This window comes from Ascaphus truei, chromosome 5 (genome assembly GCF_040206685.1).
Source record: "Ascaphus truei isolate aAscTru1 chromosome 5, aAscTru1.hap1, whole genome shotgun sequence".
Classification (NCBI taxonomy): domain Eukaryota; kingdom Metazoa; phylum Chordata; class Amphibia; order Anura; family Ascaphidae; genus Ascaphus; species Ascaphus truei.
Window position 1 is genome coordinate 104,900,555 of NC_134487.1, and position 25,700 is coordinate 104,926,254.

The window sequence follows — 25,700 nt, forward strand, 5'->3', positions numbered from 1 at the left end:
GTAGCTTGGTCAGATACAGCTCCTTTACTTTAAACTTTTGTTTGCCTTTCTTTTGCCCAATGTCTATATCTTCAAAGTTTTCTGAGTCAGGTGAAACCTAAAATAAAACAAATCTCAGCAACCAGCCTATACAGTAGGAGAAGGACACTAATGCTTCTCTTGTGTCGCATTCGTGCAGAGGCGACACAATGCCAGCAGTAGCCCCATGTACTGCAATGCACTGATTACACACAGTGAGAACCCCGGGGTCCGGATGCGCTAAGCTCGGTTACATCAGGGGGAATAACATCAGGTTACCTAAATAAGTAACAGACGTAATTCTCCCTGAGTTTAACTGAAAACCCACTAAGCTGAGTATATGCAAAAACAACGGAAGTCATTTAACTCATTAGCATAGGGTTAACGAGTGAGAGATCACAAACGAGTCTTGAGCATATTCGATTGGCATATGTCCAAGGTTTCTGAAGGGTGGCTATTTCTTGTGCATAGGGTGTCTCTCCATGTGCTATTTAAAGGTGTGTTTGAGGGGATATAATATAGCACTTGGGACCAGGGCAGGTTTAACAACGAGACAAACTAGGCGGTCACCTAGAGCGGCAACATTTGGGGGACACCAATTTTTGCCACTCTAGGTAAACTGCCTAGTTTGCCTAGTGGCCAAAAATGAACGAGGAAGAGGGTGGCAGCACAGGAGGAGAATATGACGATGGGGACAGAGCCCGCCCCCGCAGTCTGACAAGGAATTCGGTGAAAACTTGAGGTATCTGCCGCCAGGGAGGACCTCCCCCGCTCCTCTCCCCAGGCAAGGGGAGAATGGGGGGGGAGGGGAGGAGTGAGGGAGAGAGAATGGGGATGATGGAGAGAGACTGGGGATGAGAGAAGGGGGTCAGGAAGAGAGAATGGGGGGAGTGGGATGAGGGGAAAGAGAATGAGGGGGAGGGAGGTGATGGGGTCAGAAAGAATGGGGGGGGGGGAGTGAGGGAGAGAGATAATGGGGGAGTGTGTGCGATGTGCATTTCTTCTAGTACACATCCTGTGAAAAGAGTGAAAGTTAGTTGGGGGGCACCTAATACCCCAGTACAGGCTTTGCTTGGGACTTATAAAAAATAGTATTTTCTCCCTCTTCAGCAAAACCCCATATTTGTACTTTGAGTATATTTTGTCTAAAACCCTCTGCTTTTTTTTTTTTCCCCCCAAACATTTTTATCAATGAATAATCAGGATTACAGGCATATAACAAGTCATAGCAACCTAATACAAGTTTTTTTTTTCTTTTTTTTTTCAGCATATAGGATAGGAAAGGATATCGCCAAGAGAGGCGTGACCTCTGGGCCACGTAGTGGACCCCCTGCCTTTTTTATTCTCTAAGCCCACTATTAGCCTCCCCTCTTAAAAGGAGAGTTAAGGGAGAGGATGGCGTTAAAGATAAAAGTGAGTATAGGGTTAAGAGGGCGGATTTATTGAGAAGGAAAGGGTTAAAAAGCTTAGGGGAAAGAAGGGGATAATAGGCATGGGGAGGAAGGGGGTTAAGCAGCGTGGCTTCTTTGAAGCTGGTCAGTTGTATGCCTAAATGTGTGCGCATGCGTATGTGCGCGCTACAGCAAGCATAAGAAGCTCCACCGAAAGGGAGAAAGGAGGCTCCGTAAGAAGCTTTTACCCCAACACCCAGCACATAGAAATACTGCGGCAATAAATAATGGTATTGAGTTACTGTGTATTTTTATTAGCGCGGTATACCTATGGCGCAGGTATGTTGCCCAACTCTATATCATACACGTGTTCTTCTTTATATTCTAAAGAAAAAAGCTACTGAAAGTGAATTTAAGGTTGAAAAATATATTTAACAGTAATATCCACATCCCTAGCATGAAAAGTATACTTACCAGATGGCAATATTCACTACTAGAGTATTCAATATCTACAAAGCAAAAAGAAGTAATTTAACATTTCATACGAATGAGTATATTATTGAAGACAGATCTAATTATGATAAGGCCTTGGTAAGTATATGACGCGCATACGCATGCAGTGTGTGACATTGCTCCCCCAGCAATACTACAAATCCCCTTATATTTCAGAATATCACAAAGTTTTCTTTAGATTCAGTGGCAGAGAGGACACAAATATTGCAAAATTTTCCAGCAGAGAGACAATAAAGCCCATTTCATCTGTACAGTATATAAGCATCTGCACAATACTACCCTGCTTTTATAAATCTTATCACGTGCCATAGCATTTACAAGTTAACCACTTTCTTCAGGTTACAGCTTTTTCATCCCCAGTCCCTGCTAATTGCGCTGACAGCTCTGCCAGAATCTAATAAGAAAATTCATAGAGTTACAAGACAATATTCTTATATTACCTTATTATTACAACCGGAAGCACAGAAACAGACTGAATGTGATGTTTTAGGTACTGACAGGGGGGAGAGCGTTGGAAGTTGGCTCTGATCTCTGGCCGGGCCTAACTGCTTTGCCCGGCTGCCGGTCCTCTCATTGCCGCCGAGCCCCAACTCTCCCCAATTATTTTTTTTTATTTGGGGGCTTTTGTATGTATTTTGGGTGGTGGGGGGGTTGTATGTATTTAGGGGGTGGGTGTTTTCTTTTAATATATTCGGGGTCGTGTGGGGATTGTATGTATTTGGTGTTTTTTAATGTATGTGGTGGGTGGGTTGTATGTCTGGGTGGGGGGATTTTGTATGTATTTGGGGGTGTTTTTTTTTAGTATCTATATTGTGTGGGGGATTGTATGTACAGAATGTGTATGGGGCCAGGGAAGGGGGGAGGGAATGAGTGTGCGGAGGGGGATTGAGGGAGCGGGATTGAGTAAGAGTGGTGGTAATTGATGGAGTGGGTGAAAGTGAGAGAAGAGGGGGTGTAAGACAGGGAGTGAGGGGGGGGGATTGTGTGAGGAAGAGAGGGGTCAAGAGTGAGATGGAGGTGAGAGAAATACATGGGAAGAGGTGGAAATAGAGGAGGGGGCTCGTGAGATGTGAAATGAGGGAAATCTATCTGCGGCCCTGAGTAATTATAGTAACTTATGTTGTTTTTTTCAGTCTTATCCTGCAGTAATCGAACCTATTTGCATGCTACTGTTTATGAGCTTCTGTGCCAGTGGCATACTAGCTGCATACAAATGACTAAAACATAGGCGTCAATCTTCAAAAACTCAAATCTGTGATTTCTGCACTGAATAGGCATTTTAATGAAAAAGTGCAGATTTTTATCAGTGACCACACCATGTCTATCAGGCGTGGATGATGAAAATCAGTGAGTGACCCCAAATCAGGGAGATTGACAGAAAATCAGCGAGAATGGACAGGTCTAAAACAAGCTAACATGTTTCATGCAGAATAGCAAAGCTCTCCTACGGGCAGCGGGGTTAAATAAAAAGTTATAGTAAGGAGCAAATTATTAGTCTTCCTAAGACAGATACTTGCCCCTGTTTTTATACTGCAATATTTAAGCTGGGCACTGAAAGCAGAGCAAACAGTTCAATCCCCCATTAATTAGCATGTTCCAACAATGGCAGAGTCAAGGAAGAGACACAAATAGGGCTAGGTCAGTCAGTAAATGACCCCTTTGTTTCTGTTAGCCCATTTGCCTTTTGTTTATATAGGGAACAGCCTTGCAATATAGGGATTAGCCTATGAAGTGGGCTAACTTCTTCAAATGCCCTGAGAAATTTCGGCACTGAACGGGTTAAACCAATAGTTGTCAGGCTTTTATTCTTGGCGATCAGTGTGAGGTTGGTTGTACTGGCTTTTCAATTTAAGACTTTGGGTAGGTCTTCACCACACATTATTTAGGTTATGGTGGGTGAAAAGGTGACTAAAAAGTCTTAAATTGCAAAGCAAGTACAACCAACATTACACTGATGAGAACCACAAGGTCGAAACAGTCTGTCTGTGAGTGGGTTCACTGGCTTTGCATCTCATCCCAGGCTATGTTTAAAAGCTATGTTAAAACATTGAGCATTGGCTTAAGGGTGCCATGTAATAATGGCTTTAAGACAAAAGGTGTCACTGTGTGCTCATTTGCATGTCGTTTCCAGAATCCCTGGCTGCAGTGGAAGCACTGTATGCTAGGTGATAATGGCGAAAAGCAGGGTCGCAGAACTGTCTAAGGCATGTGAATGTGCTCACAAGTAATGTTTTTATATGATTAAATATACCGGTATATATATATATATATATTACTGTACATTTCAGCAGAATATGTTTTGGTTTGATAAATCTGGGGTGTTTATGTGTACCTATTCTCCAGGTTTTTTAGCCACCCATTCATACTTAGCCCCAAAGAGAAACAAAACATGTCTCTGGCACAAATGCTTTAGGGCATGAGAGTTCCTATGCAGTTTTTACCTGCTGTACTGCTGTTTTTCTTTGTGATAACATTGATATTTGCTCCATTTTCAATCTGGAAAAAAACAAACTTTGTTTTAATCAACAATATTGAAACAATTGGATTAGGAAATATGGAATATGTACATTGGAATGTATGAATTTGTGAATGGCATTCATCAAAGGAATCAAGGAATCAATAATGAACATGTATTCAATTGTAATTAGTGTAATCGTGTACTCGCTATGTAAACCCTATTTCCCTTATTTGCGATCATCGGCCAGTCCACATTCAAACGTAGCTATGTGATCACTAGGGGGAATGACAATGGTTAATATCTTTATGATTAAACGTGTTGTTGGATTATCTGGCAGCAAAGGGGTACATTTGTTTTTCGTCAACTTGCGCTAGTGTGAAGCAAATTAGACACAAAGAACCTTAATACAATGTTGCAAATGCTTGCAACCTTTATAAATTTAATATAATACCTGTACAGAAATGAATGAGTGAACATTGCATTGGAATGTATTAATTAGGGCTAGCATTGTGCAGCATGTTAGCAGCCTGTACTGTGGCTCCTTACCAACAGGATAGCCACTTCCCCAGTGCTTTGACAAGGAAGTTGAGTGTGTGCTAAACTAACGTAATAATGAAACCAGCCAGGCTAAGAATAGAATGAAAAAGTGGAATTGCATATACTTCTACATAAACAATGAAATCCCCCCCCCCCCCCGCCCCCCGAACAGTAATGCAGCGCAAGCATTGCATTAACATTTGAAATGGCGAAATATCATGTTCTCAACCAGTTACTGTAATCTTTATTGGTGTACCCGTCAAAATGTGGAATTCTAGTTCAATGGAAGTTCAGTGTTGACTGATGACTCCTTCCTGAACACTGCCTTGGGTACAATACAGTACTGCATGCTGCGCATAGAAGCATTCAATATGTACTCGCTCACATCCAATTCAATAAATGATTGAATGTGATATACAGTTGGCACCCTGCTGATTCAGTACTCTATTACCATATGGCATTTATGTAAACAAAATACTCAAATTGGTTTGTGTGTATTTTAATGTTTCATTTGGGAAGTTTGCATTTGTGAAGGGAGGTCAGAAGGTATTAATATTTTAATACTTTATTAAAAATGTTTTTTTTTTAATGCGACATTTACAATCTGTGTTTTCAGTAGTGATTAGCCATAAACGTTGCTATTTCTTCCCAAACACGCAAAGGTTCATGCTTTTGTGTTTCAGAAACTTCTAAATAAGTTTATTATAGCTTTAGTTTAGTAGCATTTTTACATAATCAAATAAAAATAAATATTGAGTGACTTTTTTTTAAAACTTAGACCCCAAAAAGTTGAAACAGATGTCTGTGAAGAGGTTTACTGGCTCTGCACTTCTTTAAGCCAGGCTGTGCTGAAATACTGTGTAATACGGCCTTCATAAGCTCATAGGAGTTCATGTTAAATTGGACAAGGAGCAAACGGTGATACACTGAGTGCTCATTTGCATATCATTACCCAGAATCCCTGGCTGCAGTGGAAGTATTGTATGCTAAGAGATAATGGCGAAAGACAGGGTTGCAGACCTGTCGGAGGCATATAAATGTGCTCACAAGTTATATTTTTCGGAGTACATTTGAACTTTGACAAACGTTTGCCCATTTCTAGCAAATAGCTATTTTAAAACCCTCTTACCTTGTAATGTTTTATGGTATTTAACTTTGTTATGCCATTCTCCAGAATATCTGAGGAAATATCTACATCTAACAGTTCCTTAAATTGTTGACCATGATGAAGTTCTGTTTAAAAGGACACAAAAAGATCATGGTATCATGATGCTTTACATAAGAGGTCCCCAACACAAAAAGATCATGGTATCATGATGCTTTACATAAGAGGTCCCCAACTCCAGTCCTCAAGGACCACTAACAGTGCATGTTTTACGGATACCCCTGCTAGAGCACAGGTGGTTCAGTCAAAATGATTGGGCCACCTGTTCTAATGAGAGGCTATCCTTAAATCCTACACTGGCAGCGGTCTTTGAGGACTGGAGTTGGGGACCTCTGCTTTACATACTGTATACAAGTACAAACATAAAGCCCTTTGTTACATTGGCTGCCAGTTACTGCATACTTATATTACATGTAACTATGATCTTTGTAACCCTTCATCAACTTGGGCCTTTATATTTATCATCAGTAATTTATAAGAATGTGTAACCTTGGTCACTTAGAAATAGTAATGTGTTTTTAGTCCTCCATTCCAACTGGCTATAGAGGGGCAACAGGAGACGACCTGGAGGGCATTGGCCCCACTGTCAAGGGCCGGTCCTGTGATGCCAGGACTTCAAGCCATAATATTGTGTGCCACTCCTCTGATGTCAAGATGTGGTTGTGTGATTTTGTGGGACATACTTGTGACATTACGATAATCTGGTTTTGCCTGGCACCTCTGAATGAGGGTGGTGGCTGACCTCCCAAATATAATAAATGTAGGACTCTGTTCCAGCTTTTCCCCTGAGCCTTCTCTTTTATATTTGTTCATGTTCTTCTCTTCCTCTGACCACCTGTATGTCTTAGGTCCTATAAATTGCATACTCACGAGCAGAGTATTCTAAAATTCGGTTCTACAATTTGGTTCTAAAATTCAGCGCAAAGTGCAATCTAAAATAATGTGCATGTTTTCGCTAACATTTTCTCGAAAATTGTTATTTGCACTTCAAGTGCACTGTTGAGCATCGGAGCCAAATTCACCATCGCAGCCCAGAATGCAAGTGGGGAGAGATTAAGAAGAATATTGATGTTGGTTACACGTCAATCACAGGAGGATAATGTTTCATGGCTAAAATCATAAAGAGCTGGAAAATGGGGTAAAAACAGAGTTTTCACATGCACAAATAAAACTGGATTCTAACAAATATTTGTTACTTGAGGTTACGACGGCTATCTTACCTAGACCAATGTCACAAAGTGGAAGGCCATAGGCATATCCTTTTCTGCTTAAAAACGTGTGAATGATTTTTTCTTTGGCCTGTCCAATTGTATCACAATCCAGAACACTAACGGTAATGCTTTGGCTGACATCTTCTTGCCTCTCGTCTTCTGACATTGTTGGAAAATACACATTCAGCTCCTAAAACAGCACAGTAGATCATGTTAAAATCGTGTCTGCCTGGGAAAACTGATTATCTATGCCCAAATTCCTAGATGAAAATCTACTTTTATGGACACTGAGTTGCAACTAGATTCCTTAAAAAAATCTAAATAAAATCATGGCAGGCGATTTAAAGAGTTTTAATAACATTACGAGAGCTCATTAAATAGTTAATGATACAGTATACAGCTCAACCCCCTTATAACGCTGTGCTTGGGGTCCAAAGAATCACATCGCGCTATAAGCGGATCGTGTTAGAAATAAGTACAATTGTATGCATTGTACAATAAAGTATTTAAGATACCAATAAACATGTTGTAAGGTATTCATAAATATGAAAATTGGGAGCCACGCTTGCGTAATAAGCGGATTCGCGTTGTAACAGATCGCGTTATAACGGGGTTGAGCTGTATTTACAGTATAAACCACTTCAACAGAAATTATAGTTCTGTTGGTATAATGCATTCATTTCACCTACATTATGAATGTAACATAAAATGCAAGATAAATACAATAGCGTGAAGGTTAACAAATCTGGGAATCTTTCTTTTATTGAATACTCTTAATTAAGTAAATTAACTAAAATATATTTAAAGTAGATTGTTGAAAATGAAAACAAACTGCTGCATAAAATAATTGGAAACTGCTGGTAGACAAGTAAGTTTAATTAGGGAGAAAAAAAAGGGGGGAAGGCAATTTGTGAAGAAAGACTTACCACGCTTTTAAAGTCAGTCATTTGCCAAAGCAGCCAGTCCTCATTCAGAGTATACAGTGCTTTACAGGTTACAACATCTATTGGGCCTTTGTGTATCCTCTGGTTTAGCATATTGACAAGGTGGTACAGCGGTTCTCCCACAGATCCCTGAATAATAACCGAATACAGTTCGTTTTAGGTAAAAAAAACAAAACTGTTTTGTTCTTATACAATAACTTGACTTGAATGGCAGTTTTTGGCCGATCGCCCCTTTTTGTACTGAATAAGGCTCTTTGAATTTCTGTTTTACTTTTCAGAAACATTTGGAAAGGCAACTATAATTTGGTACAATGGGTAAAAGGAAATACCATGAGGGAGAATATTTTTAAGAGGTTTTATCTCGTTCCATTCCTGTATTTATCATGACAGGTAAAGACTTCGGTTTCATCTACTGTATGTCTTTATAATGAATCCCAATTTCAAGTTGTTATGATAAATTATATCACACATTGTCTACGACTATTGATAGTTTAAGAATAATTGCACTTTTTGGAAAGTCTCTAATGCAAAGAAGCTTGGGTGAAATCCCAAATCAAGCAAATGTACATGATTATTTCTGTAATCACATCTTGTGTACAGTTTTCAAAAATCCCAAATGATCAAGGTTTTTGCATGTTTTTACACACACACGCACACACACACGCACACACACACACACACACACACACACACACACACACACACACACACACACACACACACACACACACACACACACACACACACACACACACACACACACACACACACACCCCTCCATAGGACCCTGGTCCCACTTATAATAAAATATTAGCCAATTTAGTATTGAATCTATCATACTTTCAAAGCTTACAGGACCTCCAATCAGCTAAGACCAGCAGAATAAGAATTGTAAAACATACAGGACACCTACAAGCTCATATTTTACCCCCAAAATAACCAACATATATATAAGCATAGGTAAGGGAAGGAAAAAGGAAATGACGCGGCGGTCACAGCTCCTCCAATCAGCCTCACGCAAGGTAGAAAAAATAAAAAACTTTATTTGTTATGCAACATGAACACTCGCTGTTGTTCATGTTGCATAACAAATAAAGTTTTTTATTTTTTCTACCTTGCGTGAGGCTGATTGGAGGAGCTGTGACCGCCGCGTCATTTCCTTTTTCCTTCCCTTACCTGGCTTACTATACACGGCTGGAGCACGCCGACAGCACCACGCAGCTGGACATCGTGCTGCTTCATCATCAGCTACACTGGCAGATCACGCAGGCAATTCGTGAGTACTGACCGCTGAACTCTTCTCCGCTGGACACAGGGTGCAGGTGAGGTTGTATCGGATTGCATGGACTTACCTTTGGGCATCTCCTAGGAGGTGTCCAGCTGTACTTCTACCGAATAATGCCCCCCACCCTGTAGTAGTCTACAATTGGATGAACTTTATTGTTTATATCTCACTAAGTGATGTCTTCCTCCTCATGCACTATGGACTGAAAAACAGCCTTGGTTTTAGTAGCCCCAGGGATACAAGGGGGTCATTCCCCAAAACTCTCTATATATAAGCATATAAGTGTCACAGAGGACTTATAGGCACTGTACCGTGTATAAGTTTCACTGGATGTGCACTGAGCTCTGTCTGTGTTTCATGTTCTGTCTCTGGTTTTAAATATATATTGCCATGCTCAGTAGCACTCCCCTGTGACACTTATATGCTTATATATATGTTGTGGTTATTTTGGGGGTAAAATATGAGCTTTTAGGTGTCCTGTATGTTTTACAATTCTTGTTCAGCTGGTCTTAGCTGATTGGAGGGTGGCTCCTCCTACCTATTTGAAGCTCACCCCCTCCCACATTTAAATGGTTAAAAGCTCACTCCAGTGCATCTCCCACTCTTAGGGGATCTTGCTTGCTTGCAGTTTGATTGTGACAAATCTAATACAGAGTGCTTTTCCTGGTAATGTACATGTTAATAAGAGCTTCAATTAGACTTAGAACTATGCAACTAATTTTGACAGATTTATTATAAATCATTCTTCCTGGTAATGCACAGGTTATTAAGAATTTATATTAGTGTTAGGGACCCTTGACATGTGGTCTACCATGTAGTGGCTCAAGGGCTTACAACACTTTGGCCAAAATGTTAAACTAAAAGACCATTTTATTTAATAGATATCTATACATATATATTTAGGCACTGTACCGTGTATAAGTTTCACTGGATGTGCACTGAGCTCTGTCTGTATTTCATGTTCTGTCTCTGGTTTTAAGTAGTTTCAAAGCTAACACACTAATGAGAACACGTGAATTGTTGCCTTATGTTGAAAATCGATTTCATTTTGTTTCCCTTGTGAGGAGGTAAATCACAAAAGTCCATTGAGGATTAACACACCCAATGCAGGGTTAACTGCTATTCAAGTCAATGGCTGGATTGGGTGCCTAGCTATGGACTAGCTTTTAGACGTTCCATAAAAGGGCCACAGACCATGCTTTCAAAGCAACAATACCCCGCTTACCCTCAGGAACCCGTACAGACATGTAGACATCCAATTAGTCAGTAATTTTTCCACAACAGATTCTGTACGTCTCAGCATGAGTTTTGGGTTTGTGTTGCTCGCTTGCTCCATTAGGTCTCTGATCAAAATTTCAAGCAGCTGAGTGAGGTAGACCAGATTACTCTGAAGTTTAATGGTCAAGAAGGACGCAAACATACACCTGTTAAAAAATAAGAACAATAGAAATGCACAAAAATATTTGCATAGATCATGAAACAGTAAACCATTTACTGTTACCAGGCTAGAATGCACAAATAGAGATGTACACATCCGCCATGTAATTACATAGCAGATGAGGTTTAAAAAAGACATACTGTATGTTCATCTAATTCAATGTTCAACTGCTAAATGTAGTTGATTCAGATACTCATCCTATATTTGTAATTACAGCATATAGATCCAGAGAAAGACAAACAATAAAATCCTGTGAAACATTAGCCAGCTACAGTATGTCTAATAAGCAGGGCCGCCAACAGAAATCATGGGGCCCAGGACAAATGAAAGGAGCAGCCCCCCCCCCCGGAACCCATAGCGCACCCCCCCAAACCCATAGCGCGCCTACCATGAAAAAATATTTTTTAGCGCGCAACTTTTACTTAACTGTTTTCTTATTGTGTTACAGAAAAAAACATTACAATGGTGGGTGAGTGACTTTGAGTTGAGTGAGAGACTAGGTGGGTGAGAGGGTGGGTGGGTGGTTGGGTGGGTGAGTGACTGGGTGGGTGGGTGAGAGACTGGGTGGGTGGGTGAGTGGGTGGGTGAGTGACTGGGTTTGAGAGGATGGGTGGGGGACTTAGTGACTGGGTGGGTTAGTGACTGGATGGGTGGGTGAGAGACTGGGTTGAGAGAGTGGGTGGGTGAGAGACTGGGTGGGTGAGTGAGAGACTAGGTGGGTGAGAGACTGGGTGGGTGGGTGAGAGACTGGGTGGGTGGGTGAGAGACTGGGTTGAGAGAGTGGGTGGGTGAGAGACTGGGTGGGTGGGTGAGAGACTAGGTGGGTGAGAGACTGGGTGGGTGGGTGAGAGACTGGGTGGGTGGGTGAGAGACTGGGTGGGTGGGTGAGAGACTGGGTGGGTGAGTGATTGGGTGGGTGAGAGGGTGGGTGGGTGACTTAGTGACTGGGTGGGTTTTGGTGGGTGGGTTAGTGACTGGGTGGGTGAGTGACTGGGTGGGTGGGTGTGACTGGGTGGGTGGGTGAGAGACTGGGTGGGTGGGTGACTGGGTGGGTGAGTGACTGGGTGGGTGAGAGGGTGGGTGGGTGACTTGGTGAGAGGGTGGGTTTTGATGGGTGGGTTAGTGACTGGGTGGGTGGGTGAGAGACTTGAGAGACTGGGTGGGTGGGTGGGTGGGTGAGAGACTGGGTGGGTGGGTGAGAGACTGGGTGGGTGGGTGAGAGACTGGGTGGGTGGGTGAGAGACTGGGTGGGTGGGTGGGTAGGTGAGTGACTGGGTGGGTGGGTGAGTGACTGGGTGGGTGGGTGAGTGACTGGGTTGGTGGGTGAGTGACTGGGTGGGTGAGTGACTGGGTGGGTGAGAGGGTGGGTGGGTGACTTAGTGACTGGGTGGGTTTTGGTGGGTGGGTTAGTTACTGGGTTGGTGGGTGAGAGACTGTGTGGGTGAGTGACTGGGTGGGTGAGTGACTGGGTGGGTGAGAGGGTGGGTGGGTGACTTAGTGACTGGGTGGGTTTTGGTGGGTGGGTTAGTGACTGGGTGGGTGGGTGACTTGGTGACTGGGTGGGTTTTAGTGGGTGGGGTGGATTAGTGTGTTACAGAAAAAAACATTACAATGGTGGGTGAGTGACTTTGAGTGGGTGGGTGGGTGGGTGAGAGGGTGGGTGGGTGGTTGGGTGGGTGAGTGGGTGGGTGGGTGAGAGACTGGGTGGGTGGGTGAGTGGGTGGGTGAGTGACTTGGTTTGAGAGGATGGGTGACTTAGTGACTGGGTGGGTTAGTGACTGGATGCATGGGTGAGAGACTGGGTTGAGAGAGTGGGTGGGTGAGAGACTGGGTGGGTGGGTGGGTGAGAGACTAGGTGGGTGAGAGACTGGGTGGGTGGGTGGGTGAGAGACTGGGTGGGTGGGTGAGAGACTGGGTGGGTGGGTGGGTGAGTGACTGGGTGGGTGGGTGAGAGACTGGGTGGGTGGGTGAGAGACTGGGTGGGTGAGAGGGTGGGTGGGTGACTTAGTGACTGGGTGGGTTTTGGTGGGTGGGTTAGTGACTGGGTGGGTGGGTGAGAGACTTGAGAGACTGGGTGGGTGGGTGAGAGACTAGGTGGGTGAGAGACTGGGTGGGTGGGTGAGAGACTGGGTGGGTGGGTGAGTGACTGGGTGGGTGGGTGAGTGACTGGGTGAGAGGGTGGGTGGGTGGGTGGGTGAGAAACTGGGTGGGTGAGTGACTGGGTGGGTGAGAGGGTGGGTGGGTGACTTAGTGACTGGGTGGGTTTTGGTGGGTGGGTTAGTGACTGGGTGGGTGAGAGACTGGGTGGGTGAGTGACTGGGTGGGTGAGTGACTGGGTGGGTGAGAGGGTGGGTGGGTGACTTAGTGACTGGGTGGGTTTTGGTGGGTGGGTTAGTGACTGGGTGGGTGGGTGACTTGGTGACTGGGTGGGTTTTAGTGGGTGGGGTGGATTAGTGACTGGGTGGTGGGTGAAAGTGACTGTGACTGGGTGGTGGGTGACTGTGACTGGGTGGTGGATGACAGTGACTGTGACTGGGTGGTGGGTGAAGTGACTGGGTGGTGGGTGACAGAGACAGTGGATGGTGGGTGGCGAGTGACTGTGACTGGGTGGTGGGTGACAGGGGGTGGGGGGTGACAGTGGGTGAGGGGTGACAGTGGGTGGGAGGTGGTGGGTGACTGACTGGGTGGTGGGTGACAAGTGACCCTGACTGGGTGACAGTGGGTGGTGGGTGACAGTGACTGGGTGGTGGGTGACAGTGACTGTGTGGGCGACTTACCTTGACCAGGTGGGTTCTGCTTCCTTGACGCCAGCCGCTTCCCCCCAGCCCCCGATATCCCCGTTGCAGCTGCACGGGACGGGAGTAGGGCTCGGGGGAGCAGGGCGCGGGAGGTGGGCTCGGGGGGCGCGCGGGTGGTGGGCGGCTGGGGGGCGCGAGACTGGCGGCCAGCTGCTGCATCCTCTGCGGCTGCTGCTGTGGGTTGGCGCGCGGAGGTGGGCTCGGGGGGCCGGGGCGCAAGACTTGGCAGGTGGCTGCAGCATCCTCTGCGGCTGCTGCCCGGGGGAGGATCCTGCGTTGGCGCATGCACGCGGGGGGATCCTGGGTTGGCGCACGCGCGTGCGGGGGGGGGATCCTGGGTTGGCGCTTCCCCGCCCCCGTCGGGAGGCTGGACACCCTGCTTGCCCTGCGGGACCTCGGCTCTGCGCATGCAAAATCGCCGCCATTTAAAAAAATATATATAACTGGCAGGGCCGTGCTGGTGGCCCCCTGATGCCCGTACCCTTTGTCCCTCCCTGTTGGCGGCCCTGCTCATAAGGGGAAACAATTTATTCCTTCCAGAATCCAGTAATGACAATTACATTTGTCCCTGGATCAACATTCTTCCTTCGTTAAACCTTTTTGGTATATCCCTGTGTATCCTAAAAAAAAAAGTCTAACCTCATCTTAAATATAGATTATATCTGCTAACACAATCTCCATCGGTAGTAAATTCCCCATTTTAACTGTCCTTACTGTAAAGACCCATTTACTTTGCTGCTAGTGAGATCTCATTTTCTCAATTCTCAAAGTGTGACTTCATGTCGTTTGTACTGTCACTAGGATGCAAAGTTACCTGAAAAGTTCCTTGTATTAGGGCACAGAATTAGGAAATCTCTATTAATACATATGCTGAATGCAGCAAGTCCAATAGCTGCCAACTGGAAAAAACTGGAGGCCCCCACTATGAGACAATGGGAGTGGAGAGTATGGGAGGTTATGAGGAAGGTACAACTATCGTATATAACCACTGATACAAGGTTAAAATATGAGTTTCTCTGGCGACCGTGGTTAGAGTTCACTGGTAATATTATACTGTAAGATGTGAGAGAGGAATCATCTGCCAAAATGAGAATAATAGGGATAAACGGGTTTATTAAATATGGAGTTGACTTGTTCTCAGATTTTATTTTAATTGAATTTTGTTTTGTTTTTGTATTGTGATTGTTTGTATTTATTGTTTAACTATCTATATATGATTATTATAATTTGTATGTTGTATTGTGATGTTTGGTTTTGTAGTGTATTATATTGTGTTGTATGTTAACTGTTATAAAAATGTTGACAATAAATAAAGAATTAAAAAAAAAGACGAAGTTACTTGTATTGACCTTGAATATATCTGTATATAGTTATTATATCCCCACGTAGACACTTCTTTTTTTTTTTTTAATGTAAACAAACCTCGATTGGAAAGCCTTTGCTCATAAGTCAGCCTTGCCATCCCTTTTATTAATATGGTGGCTCTTCTCTGCACTATTTCCAGTTCAATAGCAATATATGTTATTATTCTGTAGCGCACTTCTCCAGTCATGCAGCTACCTCTTCAGTTAAACGTTCAGATTTGCCTCCAGATGGGAAGGGAGGAGCAAGTGCAAACATATGGACACACAAACATGCCTAGATACAACAAAGAGCAAAAAGAGCAGAGACTGAGAAACTATCCTGCCTACTGTGAGGATTGTCCGTCGGTCCCGCCCCCGCGATGCACGCCGTGACGGGAAGGGTGACTCACGCCGCACTACCAGGCTGAGGGACACCGCAAGTCCCGTGCTTAGGCTCTGCCCCCGTGACACATCCTGTGACAAAGCGCCAAACGTACGCCGCTCTGCTAGGCTGGGGGAAACTGCACGGACCTCGCTCAGGCTTCGCCCTCGTGACGTCACGGGTGAGGTGCAAAGCATGCAAGCTATGTGCAGGCGCTGCGCTACCATGGGCACACGAGGGGTTAATTTGCATCAGCAATTATTCCTCCACTTCTCCTCGCCCCTGTTTACCAGTGGACTGAATAGGTCTAGGGGCGTTTCTTGTTCATTACCCTGCTGCCCTACCATTGGCTGTCTGTCCTTTAAATGCTCAGTCAACCCTGCTGCAAACTGGCTGAGCATAAACCTCTGTGTACTTCTGTGTACTAGTGTTTGCCTCAAATACCCTGCTGCCCTGTTGCTGTCTTGTCTTGCTTATCCAGTTCCTGTTTTGACCTCGGCTTGTATCTGGACCTACGCCTCCGGACCCTTGATCTCGGTGTGCATTTGGAATTCTACCTTCTATACCCCTGGATCCCTGCACCGTATAATGACTAGGGGGGGCAGAGCATTTAATTCCTCCCTCTAGACATGTTAAACTGCACTCCTACTACTGTCCAACCTAGGGCACTTTCTAGTGTCTGACCCCACCTCCCCATGTATCTCTTTGAGTATTGTCTTACAAAGACTTGGCTCCACCAGACCTTCCCAGAAAACAGGACAGGATCCAGCTGATTGCCTACAGTATACTGGCGATGGAAGTGCATAGACTTGCACCTTGCTCCCCTCAGACACAGGAATGGCCTCCCTGTGGATCCTAGTTCCCGGTAAGAACTATAACAAGGAGGGACTGGGGATGAAGTAATTTTGTGACCCAGGTGCATAACAGAAAAACATGATAGTACAACCCATCTGGTTGTCAGAAGCATCAAATAGAAGAAAACTGGCCCCAGTTAAACTCCCATAGTGGCAACAAGCAGCCTAAAGGGAAGTCTAGGTGTCTGGGTACATAGTACAGGGTGTCAGTTTTCAGCCTACAAGTGGACAGATAGAATAAAATAAAAAATGCTGAAATAAAAACTGTCCACCACCTGCTTGTTGGATACAGTTATCTGACCTAACAGGAGATAATGTACAACCTTTACATGGTCCTATGTTAAATTAGCTGACCTGTGGCATTCCTCAATCTGAGAGTGGGCAAATATCTGATGGTGATACCCTGTCATAGGAGATGCAAGAGAAAACCGAATGTCTTCGCTTCCGAGAAAGAAAGCAGCTTATCCTGCTCACACAGTGAGGCTGCCACCAGCAAGTGAGGAAGCATCCAATGAGGGGGAATCCCTTCTGAGAGTGAAACGGTAGCTGGCCCTTTTAGGAGACGAGTGAGACATATATTGGGGGAAAGAAACCTTGGCTTTTATTCAGCCTGTAGCTTCAAACAATACAGTTTTAAGGCAGCACACAAAACAAACAGATCAGCCTATCCCCCTGTAGGGGCGAACACTCTCTCCAAGTCCCTATCTGAAGGGCTGGGAGGCCAGTCCTCTTTGCAGCCTCAACCCCAAAGTCCAAAGCGGTACCTGCAAGCAGAGGGCATTAACTTACTTTACTAGATAATTTGCCTTGTGTACTTAATATAAAACAATCAATGTCTCTAACACTAGCTCACTATAATATGGAAAGAAGATCCTGCAGTAAAGTCTTCCTTTTGATCATGGTTAGTTAGCTGTCTGAAGACTTCCTTGTAGTTAGTCGAACACAATTATAATTTAAAGACATAGGTTTTTGGAAACAAGCTCTCAAATGAAAGTGAGGCAGAACCGCCCCCACTCACCACAACAGATAAATGGATATGTTTTAGTTTCTCATTTAGAAATAATTGAATATTCCTTACCTGTCCTTGACTGAGAAAGTCTTCTGTTTTTCAAGGGTATGTATCAATAGGACCAGAAACCTCTTGTTCTCAAATAATGCATTCAGGACAGATATGCTTTCATCCTCTTGTGCAGTGTTCCTGCTCTTGAAAGGCTGTTATTAAAAAAATAAGAATCAGCCCTACATTAATATCACAAAATGGGAAGAAAGGGGTTGATCCACTAGAGTTCCGAACATAAACGGCCCTTGTTAGTAGTAAAAAGTAATGTCAGAGTTGGCGCAATCCTATGAATTAAAGTGAGAGACGGAAAAAATAAAGGGCATAAATGTTTATGTGCATCAAAATAATCCACTTATTAGAATTATACTAATAATTAAAAAGTGAAGTGCAAACCAGAGCAATCACGTATACTAACTGCGCAATCTTCTGTGAGGGGCAACACGCATCAATATACTGTACCAATGAATTGATACTTCTGTTGCTACACTTGGTAAGCCAGCTCTTTTGCTACCTACAGTAGAAGGCAGGTAGACTGGTTACACCTCTGGGCAAAAGCATACCTCATGTTGTACACTTGCTACAAATCAACACAGGCTGTCATCATTGTTTTGACTAAATAGCCGTCTTGCCATAGAACAACGAATTGAATGTGAAATTACTTTGTAACTGCCTAAACCTATAGTTGGTTAGTGTGGCATTATCAAATCATCATTGCAAGTTTGTGGAACAACTTTGGAGGTCTGTTTGCTGAATTATATCCAGCTTGGGACAAGCTATTCATTGTAGCTCAATAGCCACCTTATCGGCATATTAGCTCATATATATGAATACATGGCTCCATCATTTATTCTCAAGGCAATATGATTTAAATTGGTGAACACTATTTATTAATCACCAAGCTGCCATTGAGTGAGAAAATATCCACAATTAGGTTGGCAGAGCTGGCTATTGCCACTGCAAGCATCCCCATGCACGTCCCTTTTTAATTATCAATATAATTATAATAATAGTGATATATGGTTTAATTTAATATTGCACATACATGTTAAGTTTTAATTGTGGCGTGTATCAAAGTGGATTCTTTTAATGAGCATAAACATTTATGCTCTTCCTGTTTTTACATTTTCAACATTAATATCACCCATAGGCACTGAGAACAAGGAGGTATATTTACTGTACAGACATGTAATGTCATCCTATGCTGCCTCTCTTGTGCTGATTCATAAGGCCAGATCCCCCCTGGCTACTGCAGCGCCCACTGTGGCGGACGTGGCAGGAACAAAAGCCCTCCCCTCAATGGGGCCAGGCCCGCTGCCATGGGGGGCCGCTGCGCCGAGAGTTTCTACTGCTCTAAATAGAATTGAGAGCAGGACTCGCGACGGAGCACTAGGCCATGCCCCATGGCAGTTCAGCCAATGAGGGCGAACCTGCCGGGTGATGTCATGGCCGTGCCCCCGTCACTCCCCCGCCACCCCTGTGTTTCCCCCTGCAGTGCCTGCAGCTCACTGCAGACTGGGGAATTGGCTGCACGCGCCGCCAGCCTCGCGGGCGCGCGTGCAGCGGAGGCACTGGCACTAGGGCCATAGCCTTTAAAGTTGTGATAGCTTTAAATGGAGAAAGGTTAGAGTTTTTCATATTTATAGAGGATGTAGATAGAGCACAGCCAGGGAAATCCTCCTTTTGGTATCCAGAGAAGGATAAAAATAGCCAGGCAACTCCAAACTAAATAAATGATCAATTTATTGCATGCTAGAAAAACAATAAAAATGGACTACATGAACGCACCTACGCTTTTCATGCAATAGCACTTTATCAAGGTGTACAAGGTAATGAAAAGGCTGCTTCTTTATACTCACCAGAGCTGTCCGTCGCACCATCAGCTCAGCTCTGGTGAGTATAAAGAAGCAGCCTTTTCATTACCTTGTACACCTTGATAAAGTGCTGTTGCATGAAACGCGTAGGTGCGTTCATGTAGTCCGTTTTTATTGTTTTTCTAGCATGCAATAAATTGATCATATATTTAGTTTGGAGTTGCCTGGCTATTTTTTCCCTTCTCTGGATAGCAAAAGGAGGATTTCCCTGGCTGTGCTCTATCTACATCCTCTATAACTTTGAATCTACACCTGGATGGACTGCACGCCACAGACAATGGGAGTGTCCCTTGGAGGGTACAGGTAAAGAGCCGCAGTGCCTTAAGATATATCCTGTACACAATGAACATTATTACACATATATCCACATTCTGGTTGGGTGCTTATTGAAGTGTCAATTGATGTGGATGTCACGTGGACTCCACTAGACACCTATCCCTTCCAGCTCAATTGTATTATCATACTGTGGACACTCCATCTTCATCTGGATACTCATTCACCAATTTTCTACAGACGGAACCGGGTCTGATAGTTGAGAACTACACTCGCTCTACTAGAGTTTTTCATAGACATAGTTATACTGTAGATAAACCCATGAGATCTCGCCAGTCTTTAATGCAGGTGTTCAGGTCAGAAAGCAGTAATACAGTAAAGCAATCTTTAAAAAATAAAATACATCAGCACTCTAATTTTGTTTGAAATTGTTCCTTAGAAATATTTTAAGACATTTTGAACTAATGAACAGCAAACTGATTTCCTGCAGTTATTTACTTTTTACAGTATATTTAAATAATTCAGGAGTACTGCAGCACGATAAAAGAAAAGAAAAAGATGTATAAGTACAATACAACGTGACAATATATAACATCAGTATATCGCATCCTTTAAATCGAGCATCATTGTATCCTGTAAATGGGGCAAAACCATTGCAAATGTAACGGTATTTCTGAACCGGCCTGACCCACCCAATCTCACGTTAGCCCCTGTGGTCTAACCGGCCCCCATTACAGTGTGGTAGTGTCTGGTGGTGCACTTGTTGGCAACAGGACTCCTGAGTCTCCCGCATGATGGTGTGTGGGGAGGACCCGTCCAGACAGGCAGCTGAGGTAGTGTGCTGAGTCTCACCTAGTTCCAGTGCAGCGCCTCCACCTCATCAGGGTCCCTGCGTCCGCAAGGGGATGATCCTGTTGAGGAACTCCTCCGTGGTGCTCCTCTCTGTACATTCACTCCACACATGTACACGAGAGGGTTTGTGAATGAGAACATCTTTATTGGTTGATGTGGGCTAGCTGCCCCTCGCAGTATATTCTTAGCCACTCATTCTCCAGTCAGTGCCTCCCTTTAAAAGGTGTATCTCTCCTTAGATAGGGATTCCCTATCCCCGCAGGGATCACTGCCCTGTGCCAGGTCCCTGGACACAGTCTCCTCTTCAGTTACTATAACATAACTAGAACTCCTATTAACTCAGGCTAGTGCTTGAACTTGAACTCCTTTCAGAACTGGATGCAGATCTAACTTTAGACTCAGTGCTGTGCCTTATGTACACTCTGGAAGCTGACACACCTCTGACATCACTAACCATGGAGTCAGAACATGTGACTACTCCCATCCATACACAGGGCACCCCACCAGGGTGTGAGGGCAAACCTCCATAATTACTGCTGGCATGCCCACAACTTACCAGGCCTTACTGTCAGCAGGAGAGATGACTGTAGCCATTTTACATGACCGCTACATTCTCCCCCTGGTGAATCCCATCGTCCTCGCTGGGACCTAAATTTGTATACCCTTTTCCAGGAAGCACTGAAATACAACACATAATTAGGTTAACTTCACGTACAAATTTCCATGGTGTATAACAAAAATGACTACAGTACATTCCGCCAAGCCCGCCCCGACCAGCAGCCACGAACCCGCGTAATGTATTAGTACCCCCTAAAAATAGTGACTCGGGTCAGGTTTCTTGACCTCTCTTCCGCCCATGTCTATGACCGTGACGTGATAGTGCCTAGGCAGTCCCCTCTCAGGCCTATATGTCACCCTGTGCTTATAAATGTTTCTGCCAATGCCCCATACCCGCACTAAGTGCTCTATGCGCTCCTCGGCCTTCTTCCCTATCACGGAACTCCCTCTTCCTACTAAGTGCATTTCAATGGCCCCCCTAAGCCACCTATCCCGGTTGTCCTCTATCTCATCCATAAGAGGCTCAGGGACATACGGGTACTCCAACCCGTGGGATGATTTATACCGAGCCATTATGGTTCTCTCGGCCCTACTTATCCTAGTCAGGTCAGCCTTACCTGCCCTCCCAGGTAACACCCATGATAGGGGCTCATCAGGGTCCACGGGGTCTGATAGGATGCTAGGACCCATGGGTTCTATCTCCCTATGCTCAATCTGCAGCCACCGCTCCTGCAACTCTCTGTCCCTTTGTTCAGGTGTGAATTCTCCCACAGCCCACCAGTAATCCACCTCATCTTCTCGCCGGATGAGGAACCGAGTGCGGTCCATCCAGGCGGAGTACCCTTCGAATAATGGGGCCCACCAACGGTTCTCTCTAAATTTATTTGACCCCCCTGACTCCCTATCATCATCTATAGAAAATACCCCCGACGACCGTGCCGATCGCGGTAGAGACCACCTGGAAGATCCCGGGGCCTTTATCACTGGTTCGGGTGCGGTCGTGGCCACTCTCAATTCTCCCCCTCCCCTAGAATCGCCCTCCGTAGCGCCACTGCGCTGTCTTTCCCCAGTCCGTCTCCCTTCTCCCCCTGATGATATGTCCACAGATTCCAAACTAGGCGGGGAACCCGGGGACCGTGTGATTGGGGCAGGGGTTTTAGCTAGGGCGTGGGATTGGGCGTATGGGCAAGAAATTGGACCCCACGGGGTTACGACCCGTTCCTGGCTGTCCGTAGACTGGTCCAATGAGGATATCTCACCCTCCTCAGTCCTTGGATCGCCCATCCAACTCCTGGGCCTTGTAGGTGATCGGGGACCTCCCCCTGATCGCCGAAGCGTCGCTGCATTCTTTCTCGGGGTTCCGCTGTCGCCACCGGAAGTGATGTCCTCCCCGGAACCGGAAACACCGTCATCGCGGGTTGGACCCCCATTCGGGATCTCTTCTTCAATGACGACATCCGGAAGCTCCGCCGTCGTCTTCACCGGACGTGATGCCGTCTCTCCACGTGCGCCTGCGGCCTGGCATGGCCTCTCTACTCCTACACCGTCTGCTGGGGCAAGGTAAGTGAAGGGACTCCTCTTACCCGTCCGCAGGGGTACCGGCGTCTCTCGTCCGTCGCCGCCACGTTCTGAGGCGGAGGGACTCCGTCTCTCGGCTCGCCGATCTGCGGGGGACGTCCTGTCTTTCTGACAGCTGCTGGTACCACGGGGTGTCATCCTCCCCGGTTCTATCCTGGGCCTCGATGTCACCTCCGCTAGTTCACGGAGATCCTCGTCCGAGTATTCTCCCTTCTCGGTGCGGTCAGGAGGTGACCCGACTGTCTCGGTTGCGGCCGACCCAGCCGACTTGACCGGCTCCAGTCCCCTTTCTCCGGGACTCGCACGTCCTATCCACAGTGCGCCAGGGGACTCGGCGGCTCGCCTAGCCTGGTCCCCCGGGGGGTCAGCCGATTGTATCGGTATAAACGTTGGCATAGGCCATAAGTACAGTGTCCCGCAATGTGGGCAACGTGTCGCCGTGTTGACCGTGCCTCCGGGCAGCCCGCATTGTAGGCAGAGCCCGACCACCGTCTCGGTGTTAGCCACCCTTACTACTAGTAGCCCGCCGGGTACTGAGTAGGGCTGGGTGGAGACCATAGTTCCCACAGCGGAGGGGCAGGCCATTCTCTTTGTGGGGACCACTTTCAGTGTGGGTCTCTCCAGGTCAGTGGTTCCTCGCAACTGACCGGTAGAAGCTTCTGGGCCAGCCACTTCCTGCTTCGGCTCCTCCTTCCGCTGACATAGCTGGAACCCGCCCCCAGGGGTTGCAATTATGGGCGGGTCCCACAGGGGAATATCATGCCCCTTAATTAAGGCCGCGCCTCTCTCAGTCCTGGTGGGCGCGGTCTGCGTTTTCGCGCCAGTTTCCTCCTCAGAGCTGGATTCTTTTCCCGCGGCTAGTTCCCGCCTTCTCCTTGCAGCAGCTTTGCGTGCAAAATATCCCTCTTTCTTGCAAATCATTTCCGCGGCCGGAACTACTTTTTGTAGTGGCGCCGTCTGGATATCAGTCCCTGGGCCCAGTGGGTGCATTCCCACAGGCCATAGTTGAAAGTCACTCCCCCTGGTAGAAATCAGAGGAGGGTCCCATAGACTAAGCGGTTGACTCAGCACAGGGGCCGAGTGAGTCACTGTCCATGAAGGCGCAGCCATAGCTTTCGCGCCATGCCCCCCATCAGGGCTGGGCTCTGCTGTTCGTGCCATTCCCGGCCAGCTCTTTGCAAGTTTTGCATCAGCCATTTTCTCTGTGACTGTCCCACGCGGTTTCCCTATCAAGCGGGAACCGCCATTTTGGTTGGCTTTTAAGCCCAAAAAGTCAGTTTGTTTGCTCTCCTCGCGGGGTTCTCCCCCAATTATTACAATTTCCTCACACTCTTCAAGGGTGGCCCCTCGGTGTCCCAGACAGGATAAAAACAGAGCAGCCACGGCCTTTGCTCCGCTCCAGAGCAGACTGGTTAATGATAATTCGGCGACAGTTTGCTCTTCAGTGGGGTACACGCCACAGGTGCCCTCCCATCAGCCTCTGGTCGCCATTTTATGTTCTCCGCACCACGCGGATCCTCCATTCTCTCGTAACAGTTATCGTACATGGGACTTCGCTCTGCGGGGCAGCCTCCACATCAGTACAATAAAGATTGCTCAGATGCACCACCACATGTGTACCTGATCTAGGCTGGACTCATGTTGCACTACCTCAGGCTAGGCTCACTCTCTCAGTGTCTGCTGTGACTCCTTCCTCCCAGTCTGTGCTCCCTATGGTAAGTGTCTGGAATGGGCTAGGTACTCTGGCTCTGCCATGCAGTACTTGGGGCGTCTACCTCTCTTGGTCAGCCTAGCGCAGACCCTATCCAGGATTCCTGACCAAGTTACAGGCTATCCCTTCTGGCGTCCTACCAACTAGCACTGCCTCAAGGTGACTCGGTCAGCTATAGCCCGGCTCCAGACCCCTCACTCCTTTCAGGCCCCTAGGTTGTCCCTGCGAACTGACAATATCCCGTCAGCCCCCTGACCACCCCTAGGTCCGTCCCTACGCAGCACAGAGTGGCAGCAGACTCTCTCCCCGTTTCCCAGTGTGCCTAGCTAGAGCCTGTCCTGATGACAGATCTGATCTCAGCAGCTCGCCTCCAAATGTAACGGTATTTCTGAACCGGCCTGACCCACCCAATCTCACGTTGGCCCCTGTGGTCTAACCGGCCCCCATTACAGTGTGGTAGTGTCTGGTGGTGCACCTGTTGGCAACAGGACTCCTGAGTCTCCCACATGATGGTGTGTGGGGAGGACCCGTCCAGACAGGCAGCTGAGGTAGTGTGCTGAGTCTCACCTTGTTCCAGTGCAGCGCCTCCACCTCATCAGGGTCCCTGCGTCCGCAAGGGGATGATCCTGTTGAGGAACTCCTCCGTGGTGCTCCTCTCTGTACATTCACTCCACACATGTACACGAGAGGGTTTGTGAATGAGAACATCTTTATTGGTTGATGTGGGCTAGCTGCCCCTCGCAGTATATTCTTAGCCACTCATTCTCCAGTCAGTGCCTCCCTTTAAAAGGTGTATCTCTCCTTAGATAGGGATTCCCTATCCCCGCAGGGATCACTGCCCTGTGCCAGGTCCCTGGACACAGTCTCCTCTTCAGTTACTATAACATAACTAGAACTCCTATTAACTCAGGCTAGTGCTTGAACTTGAACTCCTTTCAGAACTGGATGCAAATCTAACTTTAGACTCAGTGCTGTGCCTTATGTACACTCTGGAAGCTGACACACCTCTGACATCACTAACCATGGAGTCAGAACATGTGACTACTCCCATCCATACACAGGGCACCCCACCAGGGTGTGAGGGCAAACCTCCATAATTACTGCTGGCATGCCCACAACTTACCAGGCCTTACTGTCAGCAGGAGAGATGACTGTAGCCATTTTACATGACCGCTACACAAAGAAACAGCACCAGATTTATGGAAGGAATGTAATCCCATTAAAAGCAAGTGGATGTTTTCCTTTGATAAATCTGATGCAATTCTTTTGCACTGGATTCAGCCCAGTTTGGCAGCCAGCAGACGTTAGTTACTAACCTCCAAACTCTAAACACAAAGCTACCTTATTTCACCGTTTTGGGCAGAACTATGCTGTTCCAAATCTTCACCGGGGCTACCCCAAAACTGGACATTTCTACATTGGAGATTAAAAATATTGTAATGTACTATTTGAAAATAAAA

At 46.1% G+C, this 25,700-nt stretch overlaps 1 protein-coding gene across 1 annotated transcript in view; it reads right to left on the minus strand.

The window, feature by feature from the left end:
- PLXNC1 (plexin C1) overlaps window positions 1–25,700 on the minus strand; it is a 146,654-nt gene that overhangs the window by 13,973 nt on the left and 106,981 nt on the right. The window contains exons 19-26 of the mRNA XM_075599091.1: window positions 17,416–17,549; window positions 10,748–10,946; window positions 8,220–8,366; window positions 7,303–7,483; window positions 6,047–6,150; window positions 4,364–4,418; window positions 1,884–1,918; window positions 6–97 (exon numbers count right to left, since the gene is read on the minus strand). Coding sequence (XP_075455206.1) covers window positions 6–97; window positions 1,884–1,918; window positions 4,364–4,418; window positions 6,047–6,150; window positions 7,303–7,483; window positions 8,220–8,366; window positions 10,748–10,946; window positions 17,416–17,549 — 947 coding nt within the window. The remainder of the gene's footprint in view (window positions 1–5; window positions 98–1,883; window positions 1,919–4,363; window positions 4,419–6,046; window positions 6,151–7,302; window positions 7,484–8,219; window positions 8,367–10,747; window positions 10,947–17,415; window positions 17,550–25,700) is intronic.